The sequence below is a fragment of the Amborella trichopoda genome, chromosome 9 (assembly GCF_054954075.1).
Source record: "Amborella trichopoda isolate Santa Cruz 75 chromosome 9, AtrichopodaSantaCruz75HAP2 v2.0, whole genome shotgun sequence".
Lineage (NCBI taxonomy): Eukaryota > Viridiplantae > Streptophyta > Magnoliopsida > Amborellales > Amborellaceae > Amborella > Amborella trichopoda.
In genome coordinates, this window is record NC_142344.1 from 21,668,583 (window position 1) to 21,682,261 (window position 13,679).

The 13,679-nt window shown below is 37.3% G+C and overlaps 1 protein-coding gene across 16 annotated transcripts in view; it reads right to left on the minus strand.

Annotated features, from left to right (window-relative positions):
* LOC18436437 (DUF3754 family protein, putative (DUF3754)) overlaps window positions 1-12,853 on the minus strand; it is a 73,926-nt gene extending 61,073 nt beyond the window's left edge. For 8 of the 16 annotated variants that reach the window (XR_016040722.1, XR_016040721.1, XM_020668530.2 and 5 more), the window contains exons 1-3: window positions 12,239-12,853; window positions 10,294-10,584; window positions 4,270-4,449 (exon numbers count right to left, since the gene is read on the minus strand). Coding sequence is in view for 14 of the 16 variants with exons in the window: in XM_020668530.2 (XP_020524189.2) it covers window positions 4,270-4,449; window positions 10,294-10,584; window positions 12,239-12,756 (989 nt within the window). In the remaining 2 variants the exon portion in view is untranslated. Of the gene's footprint in view, window positions 1-4,269; window positions 4,464-10,293; window positions 10,585-11,493; window positions 11,944-12,238 lie in introns of those variants that run through there. The other 8 variants (XM_088846690.1, XM_088846687.1, XM_088846681.1 and 5 more) reach the window with 5 other exon arrangements.
* Between the last annotated feature and the right edge of the window lie 826 nt (window positions 12,854-13,679).

Sequence of the window (13,679 nt, forward strand, 5' to 3'; positions counted from 1 at the left end):
CTTCACATGGGCTTCACACCCTTCACATGGGTTACACCGATGGGAAACTTCCACATGATATGTTCACATAGGATATATCCCATGTGGATAATTGTTTTAAAAACAATTTTTTTAATTTCAAAATTGCCTTGGCTTCACACAAGCCAAGCAAGTCACATGTGTGGCAATTAAGCATGTGATTAAAATTCAACTTTAAGTCGTAACCATAAATAACAAAATATTATAAGGTTTGAAATAAAAATAAGTAATCAAGTGCCACGAGGGCCCCAATGCATGGGGATCCACACCCAAAAAAAGGGGCCCAACGTGAGGGACCCAAGGAGCCATGTGGCAACCCTATGGCCACTCGAGTACCACATGGGATCCACATGGATGTCTTCACAAGGAATTTAGCGCAAACAATTTAAAAAATTACATTTTTGGTGATTTAAAAAATTCAAAAAAATCTTCAAAAATCCCAATAAATATTTGAAACATATTTATGCATATTTACATCATTTCTTATTATAATTAAATTGGACCAAAAGTATATGTGAGATTTCAAGGCTTTGACTCAGTAATGAGAGTACTCTATTGGGCTAGTCCTGAATGATGTTCCACCGGTGTCTCAAGTTGACCCAATAGACCTATGCTCCACAGTCTATGGCAAGGATACATAATCACATCAAAGTTACTGAGGCAGAGCTTCCCACCATCCGACTCTCAATGGATTACAGGTGCACCCTTGTGGGACATATTACTATTCTATTACAAGGGCCATCTCAAAGAAAATGTGCCCTGGCTCTTCCAATGTCAAATAATACATTTGGAAGAGTGGATTCCTATGCGAATGATTTGTGCACATGCCATGGAATGGTCTCGTGTCAGGCTACAAACTCATGTCTCTCAAGTCATGACCATTCCATACAAGGCCAGCTCTCATTTCAAACACTCAGGTTCCTTTACATTCGTTTGGTTTCTCCAAGCCCTGGCTAGTCACATCAATTATGAGGCATCCTAACCTACATCGTCTTGACTCAGAAGTGAACCTCACACCTCTCCAAGAGATCACTCTCTCAAAATGCAAACTCTCAATGCCTCATAAATACACAGGGTATTAAAATCTGGGCCCCAGTTCGCAAAGCACTCAGATTCTGCCTCTCACCCACTCCCACTGAGAGAGAGAATCTTGCCATTAAGGCTTTGAAAAGTCATATTGCCACTAGTAAGATGACATAAGCCTAAAACCCTAACATATATAGGTTGCTCACAGTATGTGCACTGGCAGTCGCATTTTGAGAAGCCATTTTGATAAGGTAAGATCCACATATAAGAACTATGCATGTGTGCTAAGAGAGGAGCCCAGCTTCCACAAGAGTGCATGTCCTTGGGGGGCACCTGTAATCCATTGAACAACCTTGGAGTCCATCCAACTATCAATTAGATTTGATAAGTCCACTCAAATCCAAACTAAAGTCTGTGATGCATAAGGGCCTGTTGGGTTGGTCTGAGAAATTGGATTGGGTTTCCGTGTCTAGACCAGTGGAGTACCACACACACCGACCTCCTATGGAACCGGGTTTTTCCACCCAGGATTTAAGAGAGTTGTCAAACCTTAATGTTTGACAAGAAATGATGAAAAATGTTTTATTATAATTTTATATGATTTTTGGGAATTTTATTTTCCAAGGAAAATGCATTCACAAATTTGTTGTGTGCTAATTCCAATTAAGGACGTTCGTACATGTAGTGTATGGCTCACAAATGGCCAGTGTGTGCCCACGTACATCCCATAGGTCAGCCACGTCATTGCCCAATGGGAATAACATGGAAACCCTAAAACTAGATATGGGATCCTTGTATGGATATAAAACCTTGTTATGTATAATGTGTTTTATGGCATATATGTAAAGCACGTGTGAGTTCACATGTGGGAATGTAGAGATTCCATATTTTTCAAATTAATTTATCTTTTAATTATTTGATTGGATTATCCTTTAAATATTTAAAATGAAGGTTTCTAATTGGTGTGAAGGGGATAACAGGACAAAGCATGACACAAGATGATGTCATGAATGTGACCGTTCACTAAGCTTTACTATGAAGGAAAATTCACCATATAAACTTAATAGGTGGCACGCCACCCCTTTTTTGAATTTGAATAGGAGATATTTTATTAAGGGTTGTGATTTGGTGATTAAAAGATGAATGGTTGGGATTCATTTATTTTGAAAATTAGGGTTAAAGGGCACAAATAATATATTGTTGGAAATGTTGTGAAGGTTTTATTTGGGTACGGTGATAAGGGCGTACTCATTCATCACCATCCATGTGATAGCCATCAATGATGATTGAATAAGCTAGGTCTTAAACCTCTCTCAACCCTTGGATCACTCTATGGGTGGTTTGAGATCTAATCTAAGATGTGTACCCCACATGAGAAGTATAAATAGGACCTCTTGCTCTTGGCTAAAAGCTTGTTAGTTAACTCACAGCTCTTCTCCAAAAGGGCCTCACGCCCCACTCCTTGAGCTCTTCTCTAACCCACTTCAAAGGTCTTCTTTTGTGTTGCCTACCCATTTGATTGTTACTAGCCTATAACCCATGCTGAAGGCCTTATACTCTAAGCTTCATCTCGCACCATCTATTGCATCATGGCTGCTGTTAAACCAAGTTTTGGCTGTTGTTATGCCTAGCAAATGTTGCTGGAAATTCTCATAACCCTCTTTGCTATACCATCTCTAAGATCCTAAATAGACTCACCCCTTTCATGCTCTTCTCCCATGATGAAGTGTGATGTCTACCACTTCATCATGCACTTTTCTCAATCGAAGTTTGCTTGTTGTTGTGCCAATCAAATGCTGCTGAAATTTTATGACAATAGTAAGCAACTCTCTCTCATAAGTTTTCTTTTAATGTGGTTAAGTGTTAGAGAGATGAGGGCCTTTCTACTTTGTGCTTTTGTAGATATAGTTTCCATGTTATCTTGTGCAAACTGTTGAGACTTTTATGTTGCTAGAAATGCTAGCATAAGAAGCATAACAGTGAGCTCTCCCGTAGCTCCACACACCAAACATAGACTTTTTGATGTCAAAGTGGTTTGGACCTTTGAATTACCCTAGAGCCGAAACTATAGCGTTTCAAGCCCATTTTAGCTCCGACTTCTCCCCGTTTGTTTCACATGGTCCTATGCCCAATCTTAAGTTGTTTTTGGGATCTATGTGAGTATGAGAAATATGTCATGTGGTAGTAAGATTTATTTGCTTCCCGAGATTAGATCAAAACCGGACCCTTCTTGTTCTATCGAGAGTGAGTGATAGTCAAGAGTTGTAATTATACCGTTGCGGTGTTCGTACGGTAGTTATTATGAAATTGGCTTCCCATTGGATACTTTAAGCTCATGCACATTGTTTTTTTTTTTTTGTCTTTATTTTGTTCTATTTTATTTCATTTGAATTGTAAGAAACTATTCTCAAATAATAAGGGCACACTTGTGTTTAAGACTACTGTAATTTTTTTTGTTATAGTGTGTAGTAAGTGGGGGTTTTCCCAATGTGAAATGAAAGATTGTATAAGTCTTTTGCAAATTTTTTATTTTACATACCTCATGTGATTCCCTCGATACTACTTCATATCTACTTCCATCTTAAATATATATTGAGCAATGAAGAAATCAGATAGCATGAAAGTTAACAAGTGAAACTAAGTTGTGATAAGTTGATGCCAAAAAGATTGCTATTCTGACTTCCAACAAATTTAGATCACAGACATCCAACATGGAAGTACACCTAATAAGTATATCTATTGTTAAAAGTATAAAGCAACAAGATACGTTCTAACACTGCAATTTCAGCAAGACAATCCTGTATACTAAAAAATTCTTGTTGAAATCTTGATTCAATTGTCAAATTGACCAATATTATAATTTTCTGCTGAGAAATGGCTAATACATTTTCATTGCAGGTTGCAAAGGCACATCAAATTATGCATGTACACATAGCATTCTTCAGTATATCATAGAACAATTAATGAAGATTGCATGAATATAACGTAATGTTTTTGGTATAAGTAAAATCTCTTTGGAACATGTTGATATTTACTTAAACCAGGAAGAACGTCTATAGATGAGTCAAATTAAGCTTCTTAAGTTGTTTCCGACAAAGAACTTCAAGGAGATCGTAATATGAAAATCATTTAGAGTATATTGACATGAATAAGAAATTTTATTTTCATGAAACCTTATATGCATTGAGGGACCAAAGAAAACTGATCATAATATCTAGATCTTACCTAAATATTATTGCATTGGATTCAGATGCTTTCTTCCAGTCAACAAATATTGGCAAAGTCAGCAGATAGTCAGTGTTTAATGCAGATCTCAACTGTAAATCACGAACCGAAAGTTCTTCAAACTCCGCATTGCGTAGAAGTTTCATAAAAGTTCGCTGGAATCGAGTTGCAACAGCTACTCTAAATAGAATTGCCTCCAATGAGAGAATTGTATGAAAGAAATTAGCTCCAGCAAGACAAGCATAGCTCAATGATTATTATCTCATAATCACAGTTTGAAAGTAAATAAATTACTCACAATACCAAGTTTAAGCATAATATATCCTCTTCTAAGAGTCGATCTGAGGAAGCCTAGTCAGATAAATCACAACATTACCCATTTAGATTCATAATAAGATGAACTATTAACCTTACTCCACAAGAGGACATCAAAACCCAGTGCAACAAAAGGGGACTGATTGTCAATAGAGAAACAACAACATGAAAGGATGCATGTTCCACCACTTGCAAGATCATCAGTAGATGACCATCTTTTCTTTTAAGGATGATATTATATTAAATAAACGAAGAAAGAGAATAAAAGAAACTTACAGAGGACCTTGGGGGAAAAAAATAGAAAGGGCAATACATGAGTTATGAGTTATAACAACTTTAACATTGCTCATCGCTCACACAAAAGAAGTATCCCAAAAAGCACTAAACAAAATTTTCTTTGTCGATCAAAGTGAATCAACAGATTAGCATTTGGCGATCAACTACTTTGCATCCCATTCACATTCCCTAGGACCACAGACTCAGAGTCCTAACTCCTTATCATCAAGTCTGAACCTACACTACCTCCTAATTCCTAAATAGCATTAATTCAAAATCCAGCCAAAACATTGTTAAGATCTATGAGTCTATTAGGTCAAACCACTTCATCAAACTGTATGCCTCATAAGTAATTGGGTTTTTCCAGCACAATTTTGAACATCTCAAACAACTATGAATTTAACAAAGGATTTTACCGTTGAATAAACCCATCACAGAATGTTTGAACTCAGTACGGGTGGCAGCACATCGAAGGAAGAAGCAGAAGAAATAATTCATAATGTGGACAGGCTATCCATAGAAGCACTCAGTCACTGATATTGAAATTAGGCAAACTTGTCGGTTGAGTTTAGTTCCTTGAAGTTAGGTCTCAAACTATTCATGAGGTTCGTTATTCACCAGTGTTTTAAAATGGGGGATGCGGCCCTGATGCGGTGGGGGGGCGATGCGGCCGGATATTGCGATAATGTGGTCAATAAATGTAAAAAAATTCTAAAAAATCTAAAAAAATAACTTAATGCATAGAAAAAAATATGAAGGTGATATATGTGATAGTAGGTATTTTAGTTTAATGATTAATTCAAAACTATTAGCTGTCGAAATTCTGTATCCAGTTAACTACCCATATAAATATTTCCACAGAGCAAACATATCACACAATTTCTATCTTTGGGATTTTTTAGTTTAGCATATTTTCAAGCGGATCCTTATTACTAGAAGATTGGTAAAAAAACATTGCCCCAAAATATGTATAATAGTAATATTGTACAAGAAGGAAAAAAAAATTTCCGACTCTATGAAGCACTGCTCGATTTCTTCACAACCTCTGAAAACCCTGATTTCTTATCACAAATTCACCCTAACATGTCCAAATCAACAATCAAAGGCATCCAATGAACATCCAAGTATCAAACAACCGCTAAATCGAAGATTTCGATGAAAAAAAATTCTGCCTAAATTTTTTTTTTACCTTGATTTGATGCAAAAAAAGCCAAAAACATGACTGAAAATCTTCGTTAGGGCCCCCCAACAATTTCCCTAACATTTGGATGGTCAAAAAGACCATTTTACCCCTCCCCGAGGGGCAAAACAAAAAAAAAATTCGGCAGACACTGGGATGCGGTGCGATGCAGCCTATGCGGGATGCGGCCTGATGCGGCGCATATGCAGCCGCATCTGTCAAAAGCGCATATGCGCCTATTTCTAATGCAGATGCGAGCGCATCCCACATGATGCAGCCGCATATGCGGTAATGCGGCGGCATTTTAAAACACTGTTATTCACTACACAATATTACCTTTCAGTTCCAGACTCAGTCCTCCAAAACCCAACGTACTCCACCAGGTACCATAATTACAACCCAAATGTTACGTAACATTTTCCTCAAAGCCTCAGAGACATTCCAATTCGAAGTTGCAATGCATGTATCATAAACCATGACGCCTCTCTAAGTTATTACCAAGAAAATGGAAGGACAACCTCCATCACTGCTCAACAATCTTCATCTAGGACAATTAGCTCTAGCATCCTCTCCAAACTCTCTTGGAAATAAACATAAAACAAGATTCTCAAGCTATCCTTTTTGTGATGCTTATCAAGGAGACTTAGGGTATTCGACAAGCTGGTGGTGATTGTTTCTAACCATCTATAGCTCACATGAAAAGCCAGTTGCTTTTTTGAGACAACACGAAGGTCACTAGTCAAGGAAACGTGTGAGCAAGAAATAGAGGAAAGTCAGTAAATCTTTCATTTTGGGGAACTTTTAAGTGCACGAGAAATAACGCACAACGAGACAACAAAATTGGCATTTCAAAAATCTGCTACTTGAAGTTAACCACTAAATAAGCCAAAAGATAATGCAGAGTTTAATAAACTTTGCTTTAGTGAATACATCTTTTTTTTGGACAATGGTTTACTAATAAATGCACCTATGATATGCATGCGCCCTTTTTTTTATTTTTTTTAACTAAACATGTTTTCATTGAAGAAAGATGTACCTCCATGATGCAAGAGCACGTAGAAACCCGCTTAAAGAAGAGTTGAAGCAACTTTGGAAAGACCCCACAATGAACTCGAGGTCGAGTCTTTTCGAGAAGGGGTGAATGATGCAGTACCCGATCAAGGCATGTTCCTATTCGACACTCTTACTCAGCACCAAGGTGGATGCTCTGTTAGTGCGTGTGCATGTGCATTGGAAAAATGGTTAAGTGTGCATGACATTTATTATATTTTTTTGCTTTAGAATGTTTGTATAGGAAATAGGATGCATGCATGAAAACTAATGTATTTTTGTTCGGAAAACTCATATAGGAAATTGATTTGCATGTGCATGTGGTTTCCATGGGAACTAGGATTGCTTTAGAATAGTTGTTGCATGGGTAATCAGTTAGCTTCGCATGTAGTTATTGTTTTTGGAGTTCCAAAGGTGGGTTTTGGTCTTCCAATGTATAGGGACTTGATTAAGGGGTCATTTGAAATATGTAGCCTTAGGTTTTGCGTTTATAAAAGTGTTATACAATATTTGTAAAGCGGGATGACGAATTTTAAATGAAATTATTATTAGACACAAGCATTTTTCTACTACTCTTAGAGTTGAGTGAATCCTCCAACTAGGAGTTGAGTGGTTCCTCGTTCGCGGCTTGAGCAATTTCACCCTACCTAGTTGGTGAGTTATTCTCAACAACATCTCGTAGGCCTAGGCCCGCATCAAATTGGTATCAAAGTGGGTTCATTCTAAGCACCCTAGACACTGCAATTGTTTGCAATGGCTCCTAAAGTAGAGCCCAAAACGATCCTTTATGCTCATCTTCCTTCTCACAAAGTTTGGAAGTCGGAGATTGGAACTTACCACCAATCTTTGACATGTAACCTAATAAGAATTTGAGTTCGGTAGAAGAATCAATTTATAATGTAATTGGTGATCCTACCTTTGATGAAAAGAAAGAAGAAAGTCCTATCTTCAACAAAAAACATGGTATTGGTCAGGAGGATGATGATATGACGGTGATTATGATGGTGAAGATGATGGTGATTACATTGGGCTATTGCTTTGTTTTCAGTGGAGAGCCCCAACAACAACTACCTTGTTCTAAATGAAAGAAGTTGTGACTACAAATGTATGTTTCATCTTAACCCATTTTAAAGTTTGTAAGCGAGTTATCTCACGTATGTTCATGGACAATTATAGTAAGCTTACAACATGCTACAAATGTAATAATTTTTAATGTGGACAAAACATGATGAATAAAGTTGCTATGAGAGATGCAATAATTAGGAACACATTTTTCTCTTGTTTTCTTGAATTGGGTCTCGTCAAAATTGGGCAAAACTGCATATTCCTTGTTGATGACAGACATGCAGATCTAGCACTATTGTTGATGGCAATCAAGTATGGAAAAATTTTATATAGAGCCGAGGCTCTAAACAATCAAATTAGAGCCCACCTCAAAATTTTCACTAGACGAGATTTGTTTTGATGCCCAAATATCCTCAAATTGATCACCTCGACATCAAGATGCATGGACATGAGAAAAAAATGGATTTCAAGTTTTGAAAATAGTGCATGTTGTAATGCATTTTTGGACAGTCAATTTTCAAGATTTTCAAGTTTTCATAAATTTGTTAGATCTGCACTATTTTTTAAGCTTTAAATTTTATAATTAAAGATCAAAATATATTTTAAGGATATCACAAAGATTTCCAGTATTGAAATCATATTTCTCGACACTATTTGAAGGCGCACTTTACTTTGATTGTTTAGAGCCTCGGCCCTATACAAACCGCACCCATTAAGTATTGCCCATATTGTTGGCATGCAAATCAATATGCTTACAGCATTCTTGTAATACATAGCCTTGTACATCAAGGATTAGAACTAGTGGCAATCTATCGACAAGATGGGTTATCTCTTGAATAGTATGGTGCACTAGAATGGGCTTTCCCTATATGGACAAAGAAGCATGCTCTTGATAGAGGCGAAGCGGTAAATTGTGTACCAAGGCAGATAGAAGTTTCTTATTGCGAAAAATATATTCCCTTACTAATTTCCCATGTTATATTTGCCAAGATTAATATAAAGGGGTTTCATGATCAGGCAGTGCCGAATATTTTACTTAGAGGTTGTGATGTGTTTGATGTTTTATTTGTTCCAAACAGGTGACCGTGTTTTCTATTGAAGAAAGTTCATTGGAAATGTGCATTCACAAACTCATGGAATATGAAGCTAATAAAATTAGAGTGGCACAATAGAAGACGATTTATATTAATTTCATCTTAACCCACTTCAAAATCGAGAATGAGTTTTCCCCAACAAGGGGAGTATGATGCAGAACCAAGTAGAATGTCCCCCTTGAAGCGGTAACTTTGGAAAGACCTCACAATGAACTCGAGGTCGAGTACTTTTTAAGAATGGGTGATTGATACAGTGCCCAGCTATGGCATGGTCACTCAGCACTAAGTTGGATGCTCAGTTAGTGCACGTGCATGTGCACTAACTGAAAAATGGTTAAATATGCATGATATGTAAGTTTTTTGCTTTGGGAATGTTTGTATAGGAAACAGGTTGCATGCCTGAAAATTAATACATTTTTCGTTGGAAAAACTCACATAAGAACTTGAGTTGTGTGCACGTAGATTCCATGGGAACTAGGATTGCATTAGAATAGTTGTTGCATGGGTCATAGGTTTGTTTTGCATGTAATAATTGTTTTAAGAGTTTCAAAGGTGGGTTTTGGTCTTCCAATGTATAGGGACTTGATTAGGGGGTCCTTGGATGCATGTAGACTTATGTTTTGAGTTTATAAAAGTGTTATACCATGGTTAAAGAGAGACGACGAATTTTGAATGAAATTATTGTTGGATGCGCGCATTTTTCTGTTACTCCTGGAGTGGAGTGAATCCTCCTATTAGGAGTTGGGTGATTCCTCCTTCCTGGTGTGAGGAATTCCACCCTACCCAGCTAGTTGAGTGATTTTAAGCAACATCTTGCAGGCGCCAGCCTGCATCACTCCACCTGGATACAGACAAATATACCATGCATGTGCATCTTTTACAGAGAAAGAATACGATATAATTCAGACTCTGTATATGTTTCTGCATATGAAACAACATACCCACACACGATAACAAAAACCATTGAAGCTTTTACAACCAATAATAATAGGTACTATTACTGAAAGAGCCACTACACACTCCATGAAAGACAATGTCACTAACCTTGACTCCCCAACACGGGATCTGTCACATGAAAGTGTCAATGATCCAAATTCATCTATTTCTTGCTCGTTTGCTAGATTTTGAGCAAATATATTTCTTCTGATGCCAAGAAAATCAAGCCCCAAATGCCGCCGCCCATTTGGAAAAGTCTGATCCTCCAATTGGCTGATAAAGCGTTCCTTATAAATTTCTTCTCTTCTAGTGCCCTCCTGCAAATGGGTAAGGCTATAATCAAGTCGCATCTCTTCGAGAATTCCCTTGTGCTCAGCATGAATAATGGAGTCTAAACACCTGCATTCACAAGGATCACAACAATTGCCAAATCTGCACTTCACATAAAACAACTGTGCAATATGCACAGCTTGATCCTTGACGAAAAAACTTACAATAAAATGCAATTGAAACTACAAATACCATACACTCAAACAAATAAAATTATGAAAAATAGGAAAATAATAATAAAATAACATAAATTGACACAAAGACTCGCTTGGACTTTGGAGAACATATACAATGGATCATTTTCATAGAAATAAACCAAATGTTCCAGACAAAGTCAACAATTTGTTTCTTTAGCGCTTCTCAAAAGATAATTCCACCATTGCTCACAAAACAAACACAAGAAAACTCCAAAAAACAAAAAGAAGACTGAAACAACTAGAACACATGTTTTCATGGAAGATAAAATAACAACTCCCATAGATCAAGAGAAATAGTAAATGGGTCATTGGACTTGGTACCACAAGAATTAAGGATATCAACATGTCCCTAATAGCTAAACTCGCATGGGAATTTTTTTTTTTTTGATGAAATGTTTAACTACTTGCATGGGAATTTGTTAGTGAAAGATAATCCTTGTGGTTGGATTTAATGAGAAAAAACTACCTTTGGAGACACCATATATGGACCTCTAGAGTTGTAAGGAGAGGATATTAAGCTTGGAAATATACACATGAAATACTCCTCTGATCAAGAGACATAGCCAATCGCAAGTGAGATGATTCCAATATCAACTTTTAGTTTGACCTTTGACTCAATGAAGGGCATTTCATGAATTGTTTGAGTGGGAAATTATAATGGATTTGGGGCTTGAAAGAACCATTATCATTTCTAAATTTTGGTATGAGAATGGGCCAACTCTCCGGCCTCCAAATGGCAGGAAACAATCAACTTGGAGTCTAATTGAAGAAAGTAGCCTACCAGCAAAAAGTGATTGAGAATAGGCTCACAACACATTGATAGCCATATGGGAAAAACCAACCACCTTAGGGCCTCTTGGTTCACATGATCAGCCTATGGAAAGAGGCTAATTACCATAGATAGAATTCAAAGATGGGTCTCCAATGGGGTAATATGTGCTACTTATGTAAGGCTGATAGCGAGCGCCATGACCACATCTTCACCACCTGCGGATTTATCTTGTGGAGATTCAGCGTCAATTGCTATATCTGGCAAAAGTATCCAAAGCCTCCTAAAAAACTATGTCCCAAGTAAATTCACCAACAAGTACCTAGTCAAGCTTTGCCGAGTTTCTGTCCCAGTATAATCCAGGTCACCAAGCAAGAAGGAAATAGGAGGGCCAAAGAGCACCACAATTAATCTCTCCAAGGATTACTAAGGGAGGTAAAACCGAAGATTAGAAATAGTAACCTGGAAACAATGATAGCCCCATCAAAGAATGTACCAGTAAGAATCATTCATAGAAGATGGCAAATTGGACATCCCAAACAGCCTTGAGTGGCTAGGAACATAGTGTATTTGTCGTGAGGACCCTATCTACAGAGACAGAGTGTTGACAAATGTAATTGGTACTTCTTCTACATATGTTCATACATTAATACAATGAGTGGGATGCCCACCCAAGAACCTCGCTAGCTTCGCTGAGAGAGAGAGAGAGAGAGAGAGAGAGATTTAGAAAAAGAAAAGAATGAAACAAAAAACTTACGATGACAAGCGAAGAAACTCGTCAATTTCCTTCTGAGAGTCAAACATGGAAAGAATTCCTCCCAAAAGAGTCCTCTTTGATACTGGAACATACCGCTGCCTAGGCACTGGAATTCCTGAAATGTTCCTCTCTCCTCCATCTGAATTCGGCTCAACACCACCAGTTTTTAATTCTGAGGGTTTAGAGAGAGGATCTGTGGATGATGGTTTGGGGACAGAATCAGAGGGCGAAGATTTAGAGAGCGATTCAGAGGACGAGAGTCTAGGGAGCGCTTCAGAGGGCGAGGGTCTAGAGAGAGATTCAGAGGGCGAGGTATTGCAGAGGGAAGCAGACGGAGAGAGCTTATACAGAGAATTGGAGGGTTTAGAGTGAAGATATGAAGAAGCTCCCTGAGAATTCAAGGAGACGTGAATGATAGAAGGGCTATGGAAGAGACGACGGCGATGAGGATGAGGATGAGGATGAGGATGATGGGTGGAGAAGAGACAGTGATGGAGATGATGGTAAAGAGAATTCATGGGAGCAAGGAACTGGGCTTAGCTCTCCTTGTTGTGGATTTTGAAGCGAGTAACGAGCGGTTTTAGAGCGGGAGATGGGGTTTATCCGGAGGGCGAGATAACTTTGTCATTTCATTTTCTTAAGTACAATGTAAGGTCCTGCACGTAAAGATTCGACGCATGGCAAAATCGAAGTGAACTGTCAACCGGATGTGGCCCTGGAAACGGTTTTAACGGGCATTATCGGTAAATCGGCCGATTCTATCGATATAACTGGAAAAATTCTTGGTGGTCAAAAAAATTATTAAAAAAATTATAAAAATATAAAAAAATCTACTAAAATAAAAAAAACTTATAAAAAATGATTAAAACAAAAAATGTTCAAATGAAGTTGAAAATTAATGAAAAAATAGATTTTAACCCATTTTATATTTTTTAATGGCTATTTTTAAAAAAAATTAAAAAAAATAGAAACATATAAAAGTGAGTTTTAGTGACCAAAACAATTTTAATCTTTACTCTAATATAAAGAATATTTAAAAATGTATTACAAATTGAATTTCTTATTTTTGAGAATTTATAAAAATAAATAAATTTTTAAATACCGGTTGATCTAACGAGACGATTAGCGGTTATATCTGACGATTTTGTGAACAATACACATGGACCTCTGTCAATTTTTATTTTATTTTTTAAATTATAAATACCCAAAAATCAACTTTGTTGACATCCTAACTCCCGGTACTTTTCCAAATTAGGATTGTACACTTTTGAAGGGTCAATTAGCAAATTACATACACTTCTATGGGGTTTTTGTGGGGTCAATTACTGAATGAAATGTCATTTGTTCCAAATTATGAGCACCACCTCCCCCGTGTTTTGTTTAATTAAATTGTTTTTTTGGTCGGCTCTCTTCACTCCCGCCCAAACTCTCCCATGCCTCT